At 46.6% G+C, this 14,966-nt stretch overlaps 1 protein-coding gene across 1 annotated transcript in view; it reads left to right on the top strand.

The window, feature by feature from the left end:
- Positions 1-14,966, top strand: part of ITIH5 (inter-alpha-trypsin inhibitor heavy chain 5) — a 54,826-nt gene that overhangs the window by 20,942 nt on the left and 18,918 nt on the right. Inside the window, exons 4-7 of the mRNA XM_081209902.1 lie at positions 1,832-1,933; positions 3,924-4,174; positions 7,881-8,050; positions 9,898-10,014. Coding sequence (XP_081066028.1) covers positions 1,832-1,933; positions 3,924-4,174; positions 7,881-8,050; positions 9,898-10,014 — 640 coding nt within the window. The remainder of the gene's footprint in view (positions 1-1,831; positions 1,934-3,923; positions 4,175-7,880; positions 8,051-9,897; positions 10,015-14,966) is intronic.

Here is a 14,966-nt window from a genome sequence, read left to right as displayed (position 1 = left end):
CTTCCATACATCACTACTGGGAAAACCATAGCTTTAACTATACAGGCCTTTGTTGGCAAGGTGATGTCTCTACTTTTTAAGTGCCCCTACCCGATAAAAAAATGTTATTCCGAATAGCAGTTTGCATGATCCGCTAAGGACGATAACACAATAATATTCAAACCGGTAATAATTAATTGCACATCTTATTAAAAAAACCCCAACAGTTTGTCTTTACTCCCGATGGTGCAATCTTCTACTGCCTCTCGAGACACATGGATGACAGCAATATTCAGAATGCAATACAAATTATTTAGTGTACTTAATTCATCAAAACTGATGAACATGATGTATTGATACCTGCTTTTCAAAGCCTGATAGTCAAGCACACCTCCAACATCTGCCTGGTACCACATTACTTCTTTTGCACCCCTCCCAGGTTATCCCACGTCCTCCCCCCAGCCCAGTTTGGGAACTCCTGCCAGAAGTAGTCATATAACGTCATTCAAAAATACTCACCCTACTTAAATAACCAATTTTCACACTAGAAAGGAGATTTTGATGGCCGTTTTGTATGAAGGCTGGAATGCCCAGTTGTAAACTTGACCACTTAGCTACATGGCCGTGTGGCCTACTTTGCAGAAACAGTCCTTTATTTGACAGTGAAGAACCTTAAGTGGGGAAAAGCTGGGATGGGGAGAGTTTGAAATTGTCTATCAGCAGCCGGCGAAGAAGGCACACAGGCCAATGGGTCACAGCCAATCCTCACAATGGTGAGATGCGATGCATCTGGGAATTCCAGCCTTCCTATAAAAACAGTCATAAAAATCTCCTTTCTGGTGGAAAAAATATTTCAGATTTTTTAAAATGACAGTTTTATAAGAAGGCTGGAATGCCCACCCAGCTGCAGTGCTTCCTACCACCACAAGGAAAGCTGTGGCTGGCAGAATCCACTCGATCCTATGCTAATATTCTCTCTCTTTTTCCCCCCAAATTTTTTTATTGGTTTTCCAAATTTACAACAAACACACATTAAAAAAATTACAATATTAAAAGGAAAAAACAAACAGACATATAGACACCTATCTGTTGAGAGCTCAATTTAGTTTTCATTGTTAAATGACTTCCTCAAATCCCCCCTAACTGAGTTTCCATAGAAAGTTTTCCAATACAGTGGTACCTCGGGTTACATACGCTTCAGGTTACAGACTCCGCTAACCCAGAAATAGTGCTTCAGGTTAAGAACTTTGCTTCAGGATGAGAACAGAAATCATGCTCCGGCGGCGTGGCAGCAGGCCCCATTAGCTAAAGTGGTGCTTCAGGTTAAGAACGGTTTCAGGTTAAGTACAGACCTCCGGAATGAATTAAGTACTTAACCCGAGGTACCACTGTATCCACTTTCTAATAAAATTAACTTAATCAAGTTGCTATCTTTCTTTCTCCTCATAATATTTTCAGTCCATAATGTTATACAATTCAACATATTTTACTCCTAGGCCAATTTGGTACTTACAAATAGTTCTACTTATGTTATATTGGAATATCTAGCTAAATAGTCCTTAAATTTCTTCCAATCTTCTTGACGTATCTCCTCTTTCTAATTGCGGATTCTTCCAGTCAGGTCGGCCGGGTCCAGAAAGTCCATCATCTTCATCTGCCATTCCTCCACTGTTGGTATTTCTTGCAATTTCCAGTTTTTAGCTAACAAAATTCTTGCTGCAGTTGTGGCATACAAAAACAATCTAACATCTTTTCTGGGCAATTCCAATCCTATTATTCCAAGTAGAGAGGCTTCTGGTTTTTTAATAAATGTATATTTCAACAGCTAACATTCTCTCTTTCGTGGCTCCAGGGTCATCGGTGAGAGGGTTTACCACGGGGAAGTAATCGGGAAGGACCAGAAGTACGGGGGCACGGACAGAAAGAACAGATATTCGAGACCCACAGATAACGGGTAGGTATTGCAAAGAGAGGGGCAAACCTCCTGCCGTTTGATCTGTTCCAGGTCTTACTGGGGGACTCCACCCATCTTATCTGGTCTCTGGGCAGATTTCTAAGGGGAAATCCTGGCAAATTAATGTGGAAATGCAAAGGTGAAAAAGGGGGTGGATCATTACTTACAAGGCAATGCAAGGGTTTCACTCTTTCCATTTCTTTTTTTTTAAAAAAAAACTGTTTCAAAGCTTCAGAAACCACCCAGCTGTTTGCAGTTTGGAGTGGCTTGCATGTGAGACTTCTTGTCACCATGCCTCAATGAAAACTTTCAAGGCAGGATTCAGGCACATTCCAGCCTGTCAAAATCCTTATTAAATGGTGGTACCCAGAAGTGGACGCAGGACTCCAGGTGAGGTCTGACGAAAGCAGAATTGAGCGATACAATTACTTCCTTTGATCTGGGCACTATACTTGTGTTGACACAGCCCAGAATAGCATTAACGTTGGTCCATCTACTCAGCATTGTCGAAACTGACTGGTAGCAGCTCTCCGTGGATTTCAGATGGGAAATTCCCAGCCTGACCTGCAGATGTCAGGGATTAAACCAGAGACCTTCTGCATGTGAAATATGTAGGAATGGATTTAGGAGAGGACTTATTATTTAGTTATTATCCTTCCTTGCTCACATGAGTGAGATCAGCAGAGTACCATCCTTTGCAGCTTTAAACTTGGAAGCTAAAACAAGGCTAATAATAATAATAATAATAATAATAATAATAATAATAATAATAATAATAATTTATACCACGCCCATCTGGCTGGGTTTCCCCAGCTACTCTGGACAGCTCCCAATAGAATATTCACATGATAAAACGTCAAACATTAAAAACTTCCCTAAACAGGGCTGCCTTCAGATGCTTTCTAAAACTCAGGTAGTTGTTTATTTCCTTGACATCTGACGGGAGGGCGTTCCACAGGGCGGGCGCCACCACCGAGAAGGCCCTCTGCCTGATTTAACCTTCTAGAAACAATAATCCAGGTTACTTTATGGCAAACTGGATTTCCCCTGTTATTTTCCCTTTTCTCCCCCTTAAAAATAACAACCAAACAGAAAATGTTTTGTGAAGAAATAAAAGTAGTATTTACTTACATAAGCTAGGTCTTGAAGCAGCAGCAAAAGGAAGGCAGGTTTATGATTACCATCTAAGTTTTAAAAAAGTAAAGGTAAAGGGACCCCTGACAGTTAAGTCCAGTCGCAGACGACTCTGGGGTTGCGGCATTCGTCTCGCTTTACAGGCCGAGGGAGCCGGCGTTTGTCCGCAGTTTTTCTGGGTCATGTGGCCAGCATGACTAAGCCGCTTCTGGTGCAACAGAACACCGACACCAGAGCAGCGCATGGAAATGCCATTTACCTTCCGACCTATTTATCCACTTGCACTTTAATGTGCTTTCGAACTGCTAGGTTGGCAGGAGCCAGGACCGAGCAACGGGAGCTCACCCTGTCATGGGGATTCGAACTGCCGACCTTCTTATCAGCAAGCCTCAAAGGCTCAGTGGTTTAGACCACAGTGCCACCCGCATCCCCGCCGTCTAAGTTACAAAAGTACAAAATCTGTGTTGGAAATGGTGTCTGAGCTGCAGAGCTCAGGCATGCACATGTGGTCAGCTTGGAGGCATGAGGAAGAAGAAAAGAGATGCCTGGGCAGGAAGGAAGGATGTAGTGTTACAGCTTCCTCCCAAAGCAGACAAAGGAAGTGATCTCACAGAGCTCTCTCTAGCAAATTTTACAGGAAAGCTCTGTGAGCTTTAGCCCTTCATGTGCCTATCTGGCAAAATATGAATTGTTGGTTTGACTGCAACGAAGGCCCACAAAACAGATGCTGTACCATTGAACTGTGGCTGCTTTGATGGCTACCACCTCCTGCTGGCTTTTGAGTCCAAAGTAGTCTCCTTTCTGCCCTTTTGCCTCTGTGGGGGATGATAACTGCACCTTTGAATTCTCCTGGTAGGGAACACAGAGTTGAGACATTCAAAGCCTCCGGAACAATTCCCCGGAAAACAGAAGCCGTCTTCCTACTGCACTACGAGGAGCTTTTGCAGAGACGGTTGGGGAAGTATCAGTACACGGTCAGCATCCGGCCTCAGCAGCTGGTAGGGAAGCTACGGGTGGAGGTGAACATCCTTGAAAATTCGGGCATCGTCTCTCTGGAAGTCTTGCCTCTTCAAAACAGCAAGAGCAGGGGCAATGGGAGCAGCGAAGGTGAGTAGAACTTAACACGGGGGCAAGGAACGCTTTTCAGCCAAGTGTGCTGGGCATGGGGGGTAACCAGAGCAATGCGGTCCAGGTCCGGTCCGGAATCCAAGGGTTCCATGAGGAGTCAGTCCAACAGGGCCAAGGCAGGAAGTCAGGCACATGGTCTCAGGCAGGTTCTAGCAAACAGCAACGTTGCTCCCGCAACCTGGGGCGGGGTCCGGCAGCCTTTTATCTCTGACGGGGTAACGACTGGTCCTGATCCCCGGTGACTCACCTCCCTGTCTCGCCTGAAGGAGAGCACTCCTCCTGCGAGTACTCAGGTCTCTCCTTCTCTCAGACCTGAGTCTCTGCAGTTCAGGAGACGTCGGTGGGATACTAGACCCAGAGGCCACCTCCTGACCCAACTGGTAGTGGAGCAGCTCTAAGTGATTGCCCAGCTGAAGGCAACGAGGTAATCCCCACATCTGGAGCCAGGGCAAGCTCAGGCCCCTGACTCGGCCCAGCTGGTGTTTGTTGCAGGGGAACCTGTGCAGACTGGGACTCTTCAGGATCAAGTCCCAGACTTGGTTCAGATGATGCCTGAGGCAAAGGATCCGGTGCAGACTAAGACTCCTCTGGTTCCGAGCCCGAGTCCCAGGCCATCACACCAGGGGCCAAATTCTGTTCTAGGCAATCTCTGAGGGGCCAGCTGGGAGAGGAGGGCATGGCCAGAGGCAACCTTGACCTCTGTACAGTGGGCTAATTTCTTCATCTAGGCAAGCAAGAGGCACTATCAGAGTTCAAGGAAACCTCAAAAATATGTATACGCACAGATCCCTCTTACTGAACACAGTGCGTTCCCAGGAAACCGTTAATTCACTGAGGGTTTGCTTAGCGGGATGACGGCTTCCTCTATTTTCTATGGGAGAATTTCCAATCCATGGTTTCTCCCCCTCTGCCACCGCCATGGTTTCTTCCAAAAATGGCAACCAGCCAACCAGCAAAAGAGAGGCAAAAGACACACTGGTTTGTCCAATCTGTTCTGCTCCTGATTTGTCCATTCTCGCTTCCTGCTCCCTCTTTCCATGGCTCTTGCCCACAAGTGGCCACAGTTGACTAGCAGGGCACAAACCAGTAAGGAAGATGGCAAGCTCCATCTGTTCAGATATCTGAATCAGCTGTGCAGGTAGCAAGGTCTGGGTATAATTTTTTGTGTCTAGATAAGTGAATTTTTGCATAGACTTATAGCAGGGCGTGCGTGTGTTTTGCAAATTTGCAGACACAAAATTGTATATTAGGAGAAAGTGGCCCAGTACCCTTGCCATTAGAGATTCAGCGGATGCCTTCTGTGCCAGCTTTTAAATGCCCGCTGAGAACTTTTCTATTCCACCAGCCCTCTACAGGCAATTAAGAATACTTCCTTCCGCAGTGATTAAATGTCTGTTTTTTACTATTTTAATGATTTTTATTATATGGTTTTTATTGTTGCAAACCACTTCAATGAATGCTTTGTGACACAGTGGTATACAAATATTTTAGCAAATTAGTAGATGCGCACCCCACCTGGATTTTAAATAAATAAATCAGAAACGGGTGCAGAAATTTGTGGAACTGAATCTAAGTTTGAAAGAAGAAAACCCCCTGAGAGAAACCAAAATTGACCAATTAGAATTGGGAAGTTTTTAATGTTTGATATTTTACTATGTTTTATATATCCTGTAAGCTGCCAAGAGTGGCTGCGGAAACTCAGCCAGATGGGTGGGGTATAAATAATAAAATTATTATTATTATTATTATTATTATTATTATTATTATTATTATTATTATTATTATTATTATTATTACCTACTCTCCAGCACTGCCAACCTCACAGGGTTGTTGCGAGGTTTGAGTGCGGAGAGTGGGGAGATGTATGTCACCCTGTCATAGGATGGGATGGAAATGTAAACAGAGAAATAAAATACTTTTCGGCATCTGAGAACGATTCTCTCTGACTCCTGATCTCCTCCTGGGAACGTGCTTATTTTAAGCAAATTGTTTTTTCCATCTGGCTGTGCCAAATCGCATAGGAAGTCCAGCTGCTCTACAGTGATGGAAATCCCCCTGTTTGCCAAAAGCAGTAGCCAGCAGGCGACGCAGAGGCATTCTGCCACTCCTCTGTCTTTTTATTGTTCCTTTGTACACTGGCAGCTCTGTGGGAAAGGATGAGGACGCTGTCGCTTAGCCTAGCAAACACTGTGAATTTGCAAATGACCCAAGGTGGAAAACCGTTTTCTGAGCCAGGCAGGTGTTGGGCTATTAAAAATTAGTTATTATAATGATTTGGGCTGCCACCAACAAAATGATGGATAGGAAACTGAAGCCAATATGTTTTGCCCTTTTGGATGATCTCATGCCCAGGCTTTATTCCAGATGACATCAAAAGTCAAGAGTTCCTCTCTCCATCCCTGCTGAAATGTCATTTTATTCTCAGCTATAGATGGATGAAGAACTTTTTGATGGTGAGAACTCCTCAACAGCAGGGCTGGCTCTCTCAGAAGGTGGTGGACTCTCCTTCCTTGGAGGTTTTTAAGCAGAGGTTGGGTGGCCATCTGTCATGGATGCTTTAGCTGAGATTCCTGCATTGCCAAGGGGTTTGGACTAGATGACCCTCGGGAGTCCCTTGAAATTAGATTCAGTTCACATTTAAAGTTGAACTTACCCAATTTGCAATGAGCTACTTATCTGTAAGGACCTGGGTGGCGCTGTGGGTTAAACCACAGAGCCTACGGCTTGCCGTTCAGAAGGTCGGTGGTTCGAATCCCCGCGACAGGGTGAGCTCCTGTTGCTTGGTCCCAGCTCCTGCCAACCTAGCAGTTCGAAAGCATGTCAAAGTGCAAGTAGATAAATAGGTACTTCTCCGGCGGGAAGGTAAACGGCGTTTTCGTGCGCTGCTCTGGTTCTCCAGAAGAGGATTAGTCATGCTGGCCACATGACCCGGAAGCTGTATGCTGGCTCCCTCGGCCAGTAAAGCGAGATGAGCGCCGCAACCCCAGAGTCAGCCCCGACTGGACCTAATGGTCAGGGGTCCCTTTACCTTTACCTTTACTTATCTGACGCTTGCCTCGCAATTCTCCAGCTGGTTGCCATATGTCCTCTTTTTCCAGGACATGTCCTCTTTTTCCAGGTAGAGTTGTCGTAGCAATGAATAGTTAAAAGCAGAAGTAGGCAAATGTGTCCCATTTTTTGCTCTTCAAATTATGGCAACCCTAAAGGTGTACCAGAATGTATATACTACAGTAAGGTGTGCACAATATGCATATATCGCTGGAAATGTCATACAAAAATGCAATCAATTAGAGAAAATTGTCTTGTCAAAAATGTGTCTATTAGGAAAGGCAGCATACGGATATGTGTATATTAGGAGACTTTTGCACTAAACTGTTGCATTCAAATTTTCATTAAAAAAGATTAAAGACTTGTGCAGAACCAGTTTTAAGGTTGGAAAAAAACAACCAAGTGCTCTTTGAATTTTGCACCACCGTTTTTGACAGTAATCATCATAAAATTATAGAGTTGGAAGGATCCCAAAGCAATGCAGGTATCAATTAAGGGCCAGAGTTATAACGAACAAACTTGCTGCAGGGTTCCAGAGTCAGCAATACAAGTGGGTACTGCGACAAAATGTTACAGCATGCTGTGATCTTGTTTACGAAGCTTGTCATAGGTACTTAACGGTGTGTTTCCCCACCAGATGACATCTCCCCGCCACCCTCGACGGTGGTTGGCCAGACAAAAACTTTAGCCAAGGTGACCTTCAGTCCCAACGTTGTCCAGCAATCCAAAATCGCACGGAATGGCGTCCTGGGAGATTTTGTTGTCAGATACGACGTCAACAGGGAACTGAGTGTTGGAGATGTCCAGGTAGCATGGCCTGCCGTTCGTTTCATTATTTGCTGTGCAATTCGTGAAATCGATTTCTGAAGGGAAAAGGCTACCTGGCCAACACAGTGCAAATTGGCATGGGTGGGTTGGTAGATTTAAGCCTCCTGGGAAATTCCAGAAGCAATGCACAATTAAAACTATAAATTATGGAAGGCCTAGGAGGGGGCTGGCGGTGCTGGTGTCAACCTCTCTTAATGTATCAATTCAACAGTATCCATCGTTGACCACTCCTAATTTTTAAGCGTTGTCCCTTTCTGATAGTCTCCTGAGAAATACTTACTGTATCTGTGTGTACATACCTCCAGTAAAGTCTTGTGAGGAACTGAGAACATATTGGGGAAAACTTGACCACCTACTCGAAAGTATAGACTCTTTGTCACCCAACCCTCGGCTTGTCTTGGGAGGCGACTTCAATGCCCGGATCAGCCTTGTTTCCCCACAAAATACAATATTATCTGGACTAAACTTGGAGGACGAACCTGAAATCTGTCAGAGGGCAGCAATGGACACCACCTCTAACCACACTGGGAAATATCTTTGTGAACTTATAATTAAGCATAACCTTTTGTTATGCAATGGTCACGGTCAAGGGGATAGAGATAATCTCTTCCTTTCCCCAAAGTTTGATCTTGCCTGTAACAGCAACTAGTTCCTAGAAGCTGCTATTCAAACCTGGATCAGACCCCGCCAGTTACCTTGTAGTCATGGATCTGAAGGTACGGACAGTTTGCTGAGATCTAAGCAACGCCCAGCTCTTTGGCTGATAACTGGAGACTGAGGCTCATTGCGATTGGTAGGACAGGAAGGAGGGAGGTGAACAGTAGGTGGCGCCGGAGCCAGCAACAAACGGAGCCAACCAATTCTGATTTGCTCTATTCTTCCCATTCTGTTGGAAGATTCGGGAAAGATGAAAAAGCACATAGTTAAACTGATGAACCCGCTTTCACAGGAGGCAGTTTTGGGGCACCAACCTAGATGGCTTTTGACGAAGATTAGAGAAATTCAGTAGGCTCTTCCTATGCTCTTAATGGACCAGTTTTCACTGCCTTTCCCCAGAGTTTTGCAGTGACACCTGGGCTGCTAGCATGTGCTGGACCCGGGGGGGGGTTACCGAGAGGCGTGGTCAGAGTCCGGTCCTGGGTCGAGGGTCTGGAGACTGTCCACCAAGGGCGAAGCGGGGTCCAAAGCAAGAAGCCGGGCGTGGTCAGGAACTCCGAAAGAACAGGTCTGGGTGCTGGCAGAAACAGGTTTCCAACGTCGTTGCTCCCGCAACCTGGGACTGGGCTGACTGGCCTTTATCTCCTCTGGGGCCTAGGGCGGTCCCGGCCCACAGGTGACCCGCCTCTCCTGGCCTTAAGGTGAGCACTCCTCCTGAGAGAACCCAGTTCCCTCCGCCTCTCTGCCCTGAGCCTCTGCAGCTCAGGAGAGGCTGGAGGGTTACTGGACCCAGGGTCAGCTTCACCTTCCCCTGATAGGGCTGGGGGAGGCTCACCTGTAGGCACTGTGTCCTCAATCACCTCCGGAGCCAGAGTGGATACATCTGGTGTCTGCTCCTGAGGACCCGGCACAGGTGCAGGCCCTTCAGATTCAAGGCCCTGCCCCAGTTCAGCCGGCCCTGGAGGCGGGGACTCCTGTGCAGGCTGGGACTCCTCAGGTTCAGCCTCTGAATCAGATTCCCAGGCCATCACGTAGCATCTCTTAGGTGTTACACCTGGGCTGCTAGCATCTCTTAGGCTTGGCTGCCTGGGACTTCCTGGGTCTGAAGTTCTAACAAGGTGGTTGGCATAGCACTAAGCTCCTGATTTCTTTCTTTCTCATCCCACCAGGTTTTGAATGGATACTTTGTGCACTATTTTGCTCCCAAAGACCTCCCTCCATTGCCGAAGAACGTGGTGTTTGTGCTCGACAGCAGCGCCTCCATGGTGGGAACCAAGCTGAGGCAGGTGAGAGTCTGGGGTTCTGGCAATTCATTACCCTGACCCTCTGCCTGATGACATCACAGCTCCTGCTCTGGGGGAGAAAGTGTTGGACCTGCATTCCCACTGGGTTTGGTGAATGTTGTTGTTTAGTCATTTTGTTGTGTCCGACTCTTTGTGACCCCCTGGACCAGAGCACGCCAGGCACTCCTGTCTTCCACTGCCTCCCGCAGTTTGGTCAAACTCACGCTGGTACCTTCGAGAACACTGTCCAACCATCTCATCCTCTGTTGTCCCCTTCTCCCTGTGCCCTCCATCTTTCCCAACATCAGGGTCTTTTCCAGGGAGTCTTCTCTTCTCATGAGGTGGCCAAAGTATTGGAGCCTCAGCTTCACGATCTGTCCTTCCAGTGAGCACTCAGGGCTGATTTCCTTCAGAATGGAGAGGTTTGATCTTCTTGCAGTCCATGGGACTCTCTAGAGTCTCCTCCAGCACCAGAATTCAAAAGCATCCATTCTTCGGAGATCAGCCTTCTTTATGGTTTGGTGAAGAGATGGGAGTAAAGGAAATTCCTTTCTGATGATCTAGAGATGAAGGAAGTTCTGCTAGAAAGAAGGCAGTTGGTGTTGTGTCTTGCATCAGATTGTGTTGCTCAGGAGTTATTTGCATGGACCAAAGTTGGTGTTGTGTCTTGCATCAGATTGTGTTGCTCAGGAGTTATTTGCATGGACCAAAGGGGTCTTTCACCTCTCTGGGTCCTCTAAATTCACTCCCCAAAGTTAAGCCGAGGCCTCACCTCAATTAAGCCCAGTTTGCTGAACATGGCAGAAATGAACAACTAAAGGCTTAGTCACCTATGGCTGGGAACAATGGATTAAGTCTTTTTCCAGCCAGGAGTTGGTGTGAACAGGCCAGCTCTGTCTTAGGTCAGGGATTAACCTTTGCAAGCACTTTTACTTTCCTCCTGATGGGGCTCGGATTAGGAGGAGGGTTGGTTTGCATAGTACAGTCTCAGGTTAACCCTCAAAGAGCTGTGCTCAAACGCCGGCAGTGAGTTTTGAACTTGCTGCTTTTATTTTTTTTAGGTGTGTGTGTCCTTAAATGGTGTGCTGAGTCGTTGTCATAATCTTAAAGCATGAAGACAGCAAAACATATATGTATAATGTTTTCGGAAGGGAGGAACTTAAGGGGTTTGCCACCCCAGGAGCCGCCAGATAAGGAACATATTGCAAAGGCTGTTAAGTATACAACTTTTAGAAGACATCTGAAGGCAGCCCAGTATAGAGAAGTTGTTGATGTTTGATGTTTTATTGAGCTTTTATATTTTTTGGAAGCCACCCAGCGTGGCTGGGGCAACCCAGTCAGATAGGTGGAGTATAACAACAACAACAACAACAACAACAACAACAACAACAACAACAACAACAACAACAACGATAATAGACATGAACAGCGCTTATGCCACATTGGTATCATGTGTTTAAAGTGCTATGATACCACTGCTATGTCACTTTAACAGCCATGGCTTCCCCAAAAAAATTATGGGAGCTGTAGTTTAAGGGTGCTGAGAGTTGCTAGGAAACCCTGCTACCCTCAGGCTGCATAAGGGGGGGGGGGTGTTAACGTTAACCCCTTTTCCCATGCTGTAGTCCCAATGAAAATTGCAAACAACAACAATAACCCACACCTCATCCTATTAGTCCTTGGAGGAATTGTGATCCTCCTAGAATCATAAAATTGTAGTGTTGTAAGGGACCCTGAAGGTCAACTGATACAACCTCCTTTAATGAAGGAATCTTTTGCTCAATGTGGGACGAGGGGGATCTAACCCAGGCATAGGCAACCTTCGGCCCTCCAGATCTTTTGGCCTACAACTCCCATGATCCCTAGCTAACAGGACCAGTGGTCAGGGATGATGGGAATTATAGTCCAAAACATCTGGAGGGCCGAAGCTTGCCTATGCCTGATCTAACCCTTCTGCCCCTGATGAAAATTTCACACCCAAGGCAGCAACGAAACCTTCCTTCCAGCAGGGGGCAGTGCTCATTAGGACTGGTTGGGCAGAAGGCAGGGAGCACAACACTCGGTGGCACTAGAACACGCACTGACTGGTTGTTGGAATGACAGCAGGCTAGTTGTGGGTGTCTGGCTGAGGGCAGACTGCTGTTGGTAGGGCATGGCGCCACTCACTCTAAAAGACAAGCCTCCACCACTTCCCTCTCTGGGATGAACTACACTTTTGGGGGAAGGAGCCATTTTAATTGGAACTACAGCAGGGACGCGGGTGGCGCCTAGGACTTGCCGATCAGAAGGTCGGTGGTTCGAATCCTCATGACGGGGTGAGCTCCCGTTGCTCGGTCCCGGCTCCTGCCAACCTAGCAGTTCGAAAGCACGCCAGTGCAAGTAGATAAATAGGTAGCGCTCCAGCGGGAAGGTAAACGGTGTTTCCGTGTGCTGCTCTGGTTCGCCAGAAGCAGCTTAGTCATGCTGGCCACATGACCGGGAAGCTGAACGTTGGCTCCCTTGGCCAATAAAGCAAGATGAGCACCGCAACCCCAGAATCGGCCACTACTGGATCTAATGGTCAGGGGTCCCTTTACCTTTACCTTTACAGCAGGAATAAGGAATAAAACCCCGATTCCCCACCCCACTGTTATTTTCAAACTATATTTGATCATTGCAACCACACAATAAGCATCATGTCTAGGTGCCATGTTTGCTAGGAAGCGATTTTAAGGGCAGGAGGCAACAATACAGAAATGGGCTTATCTCTACCAGCTAGACGCAGGTCCTGTTTCTTTCCTGGGAGTGCAATCTAGGAAGTTGGAACAAAGCCCTTATTATCGGAGGCCGTGGGGAAGCTTTGCTCCCTTCAGTTCTGCACACTTTGCTGGAGGGGAAAGCGATAGCACGAACGAGGGAGTGTGAAGACGGGAAGAGGAATGTGAGATGTGCTGAGAAAGGCAGATTTCAAGTTTTGGAAATGGGCTGGAGGTTAAATTTAAATTACAGATAGCCTGCCTGGCGGGATGATTAGAAAACTGCCCGGACTGCGGAAGGTGTTTGGGGCAAAAGGTTATCCGCATGGCTTTTTGGCAGGATTTCTGCGCCTTCCAGGGATGGGTGCCAGGTAGACATTCAATCGGAGACGCTTCCTGCACATTTAAATCTTCCAGGAAATGAGGGAGAGCATTTGTTGATTTATTTTGCTGTTAAAGACACTGGAGATTTGGCTTTTAAAAAGGGTGACGGTTTTAGAATTTGAGGTCACCCCATGCAGTTGGTTTAGCAGGATAAAATGAAATGAACTTCTGTATGCCTCTTTTCCGAGGTGAAATAAATTTATGGGATACAAAATCTGCCCTTATTCCCTTATGGGGGACGCAAGAGCCCTTATAAAGTCCTTTGTAGGTTCTCCATTGGTAAGAGAAAAGAACAGAGGCCAACCAGAGAATATTGAGAAGCAAAGCAGCTAGTAAGCCTGATCTTTATTGATCTGTTGCAGCAAGGTGCTCCCCTCACACACAAGTGGAGGAGGAGGACCCAGAACCAAGGTGTGCCCGCCCTTATATAGACATTTTAAATTGCCCGCCTTGGAGTCCAAGACCACCCCCAGATACATCATACCTACATCACAGAAAGGGCAGTCTACAACAGAAATCTGAGTGTGTTGTTTACCTCCTGTCTGGCAGGTTACCTGTTAATGCTTACTTGATTGAATACCCTGGAGAGCCTGGCCAGTCTTTTGTAATGACAAATACTTAGTTCCTGAGCCAGGTCACAGGCTCACCCTATTCATACACAGACATACCCTTAAGACAGGATTTGTGAAGGAAAAGACAATGGGGAGGCTTTTCCATTTTCCTTTGACTTTGCAGAGGAAAACATTTGGTCAGTTTGGAAGTGAAAATGCTCCAGACATGTGGTCCACACATCTATGTATGCGCTTGGTTGGTACATTTATGAACATTTATTATATATATACCGGTATATATATTTCAAAACACAAGAACCTCAGCCAGCCAGTGTATACAGTGCTGAGTCAGTATATAAGGCAGCTTCCTGTGTTCCTAAGTTTCTTTGGCCCGGCTCTGCTTACAGAATGGCAAGATAATAGTCACCTAACATGCAAAGGAAAGTGGTCCTTAGCCTCCGAGTGGATGAAAGGAGATGGACGAGGCACCAGAATGGGGTTATTGTTGCCAGGCCATTACTTCATAGGAAGTTTGCTGTGTGAGGCAAAGCGAGTGCGTTCTGAACAGCTGAAGTCTTGTGTTCCTGTGAACTGACTTGACTTCCACTTCCCAGCCGGGGCCACCTCCCCGCCCCCAACCCCCGGCCCACGCTGCGTAACAACAGAGGGATTGTGTGAGACAAATATCACCAACAATGGCTCGCATTTCAGAAGGACCTCCGTCTGGCCTCATGCCGTCACCTCAGCTTCTGGGAATGAGCCTGTCACTAGTTTGGACAGGTGGAAAGCACCCAGTTAGCATTCTCCCAACTGCCTTTGGTCTCCACGACTTGGTCCAGAGATGGAGAACCTAGGGCACTCCAGTGGTTGTTGAACTCCAACTCCCATCAGCCCCAGAGAGCAAATGGTCAGAGGTAACAGGACCTGGAGTACAACGACGTCTGGAATACTACATGTGCTGAGGAATTTCAAGCAGGTTTAAAGGATGTATGATAAAATGATCATTGAACAGTTGCAACAGGGTGTTTCCCTCACAAACAGGAAAGGAGGAGGACCCAGAACCAAGGTGTGCCCACCCCTATATAGACATTTTAAATTGCCTTCCCTGGAGCTCAAGACCACCCCCAGAAACATCATACATACATCACAGAAGGGGTGTAGGTCAAGACCACCCCCACAAACATCATACCTACATCACAGAAAAGGTGGTCTACAACAGAAATTTGAATCTTGTTGTTTTTCCTGTCTGTCAGGTTATCTGATATCTTATCTGATTGCCTTTCCT

Source organism: Podarcis bocagei (assembly GCF_964188305.1).
Source record: "Podarcis bocagei genome assembly, chromosome: 10".
NCBI classification, from domain to species: Eukaryota; Metazoa; Chordata; class Lepidosauria; order Squamata; family Lacertidae; genus Podarcis; species Podarcis bocagei.
This window is presented reverse-complemented; position numbering and strand designations above follow the sequence as displayed.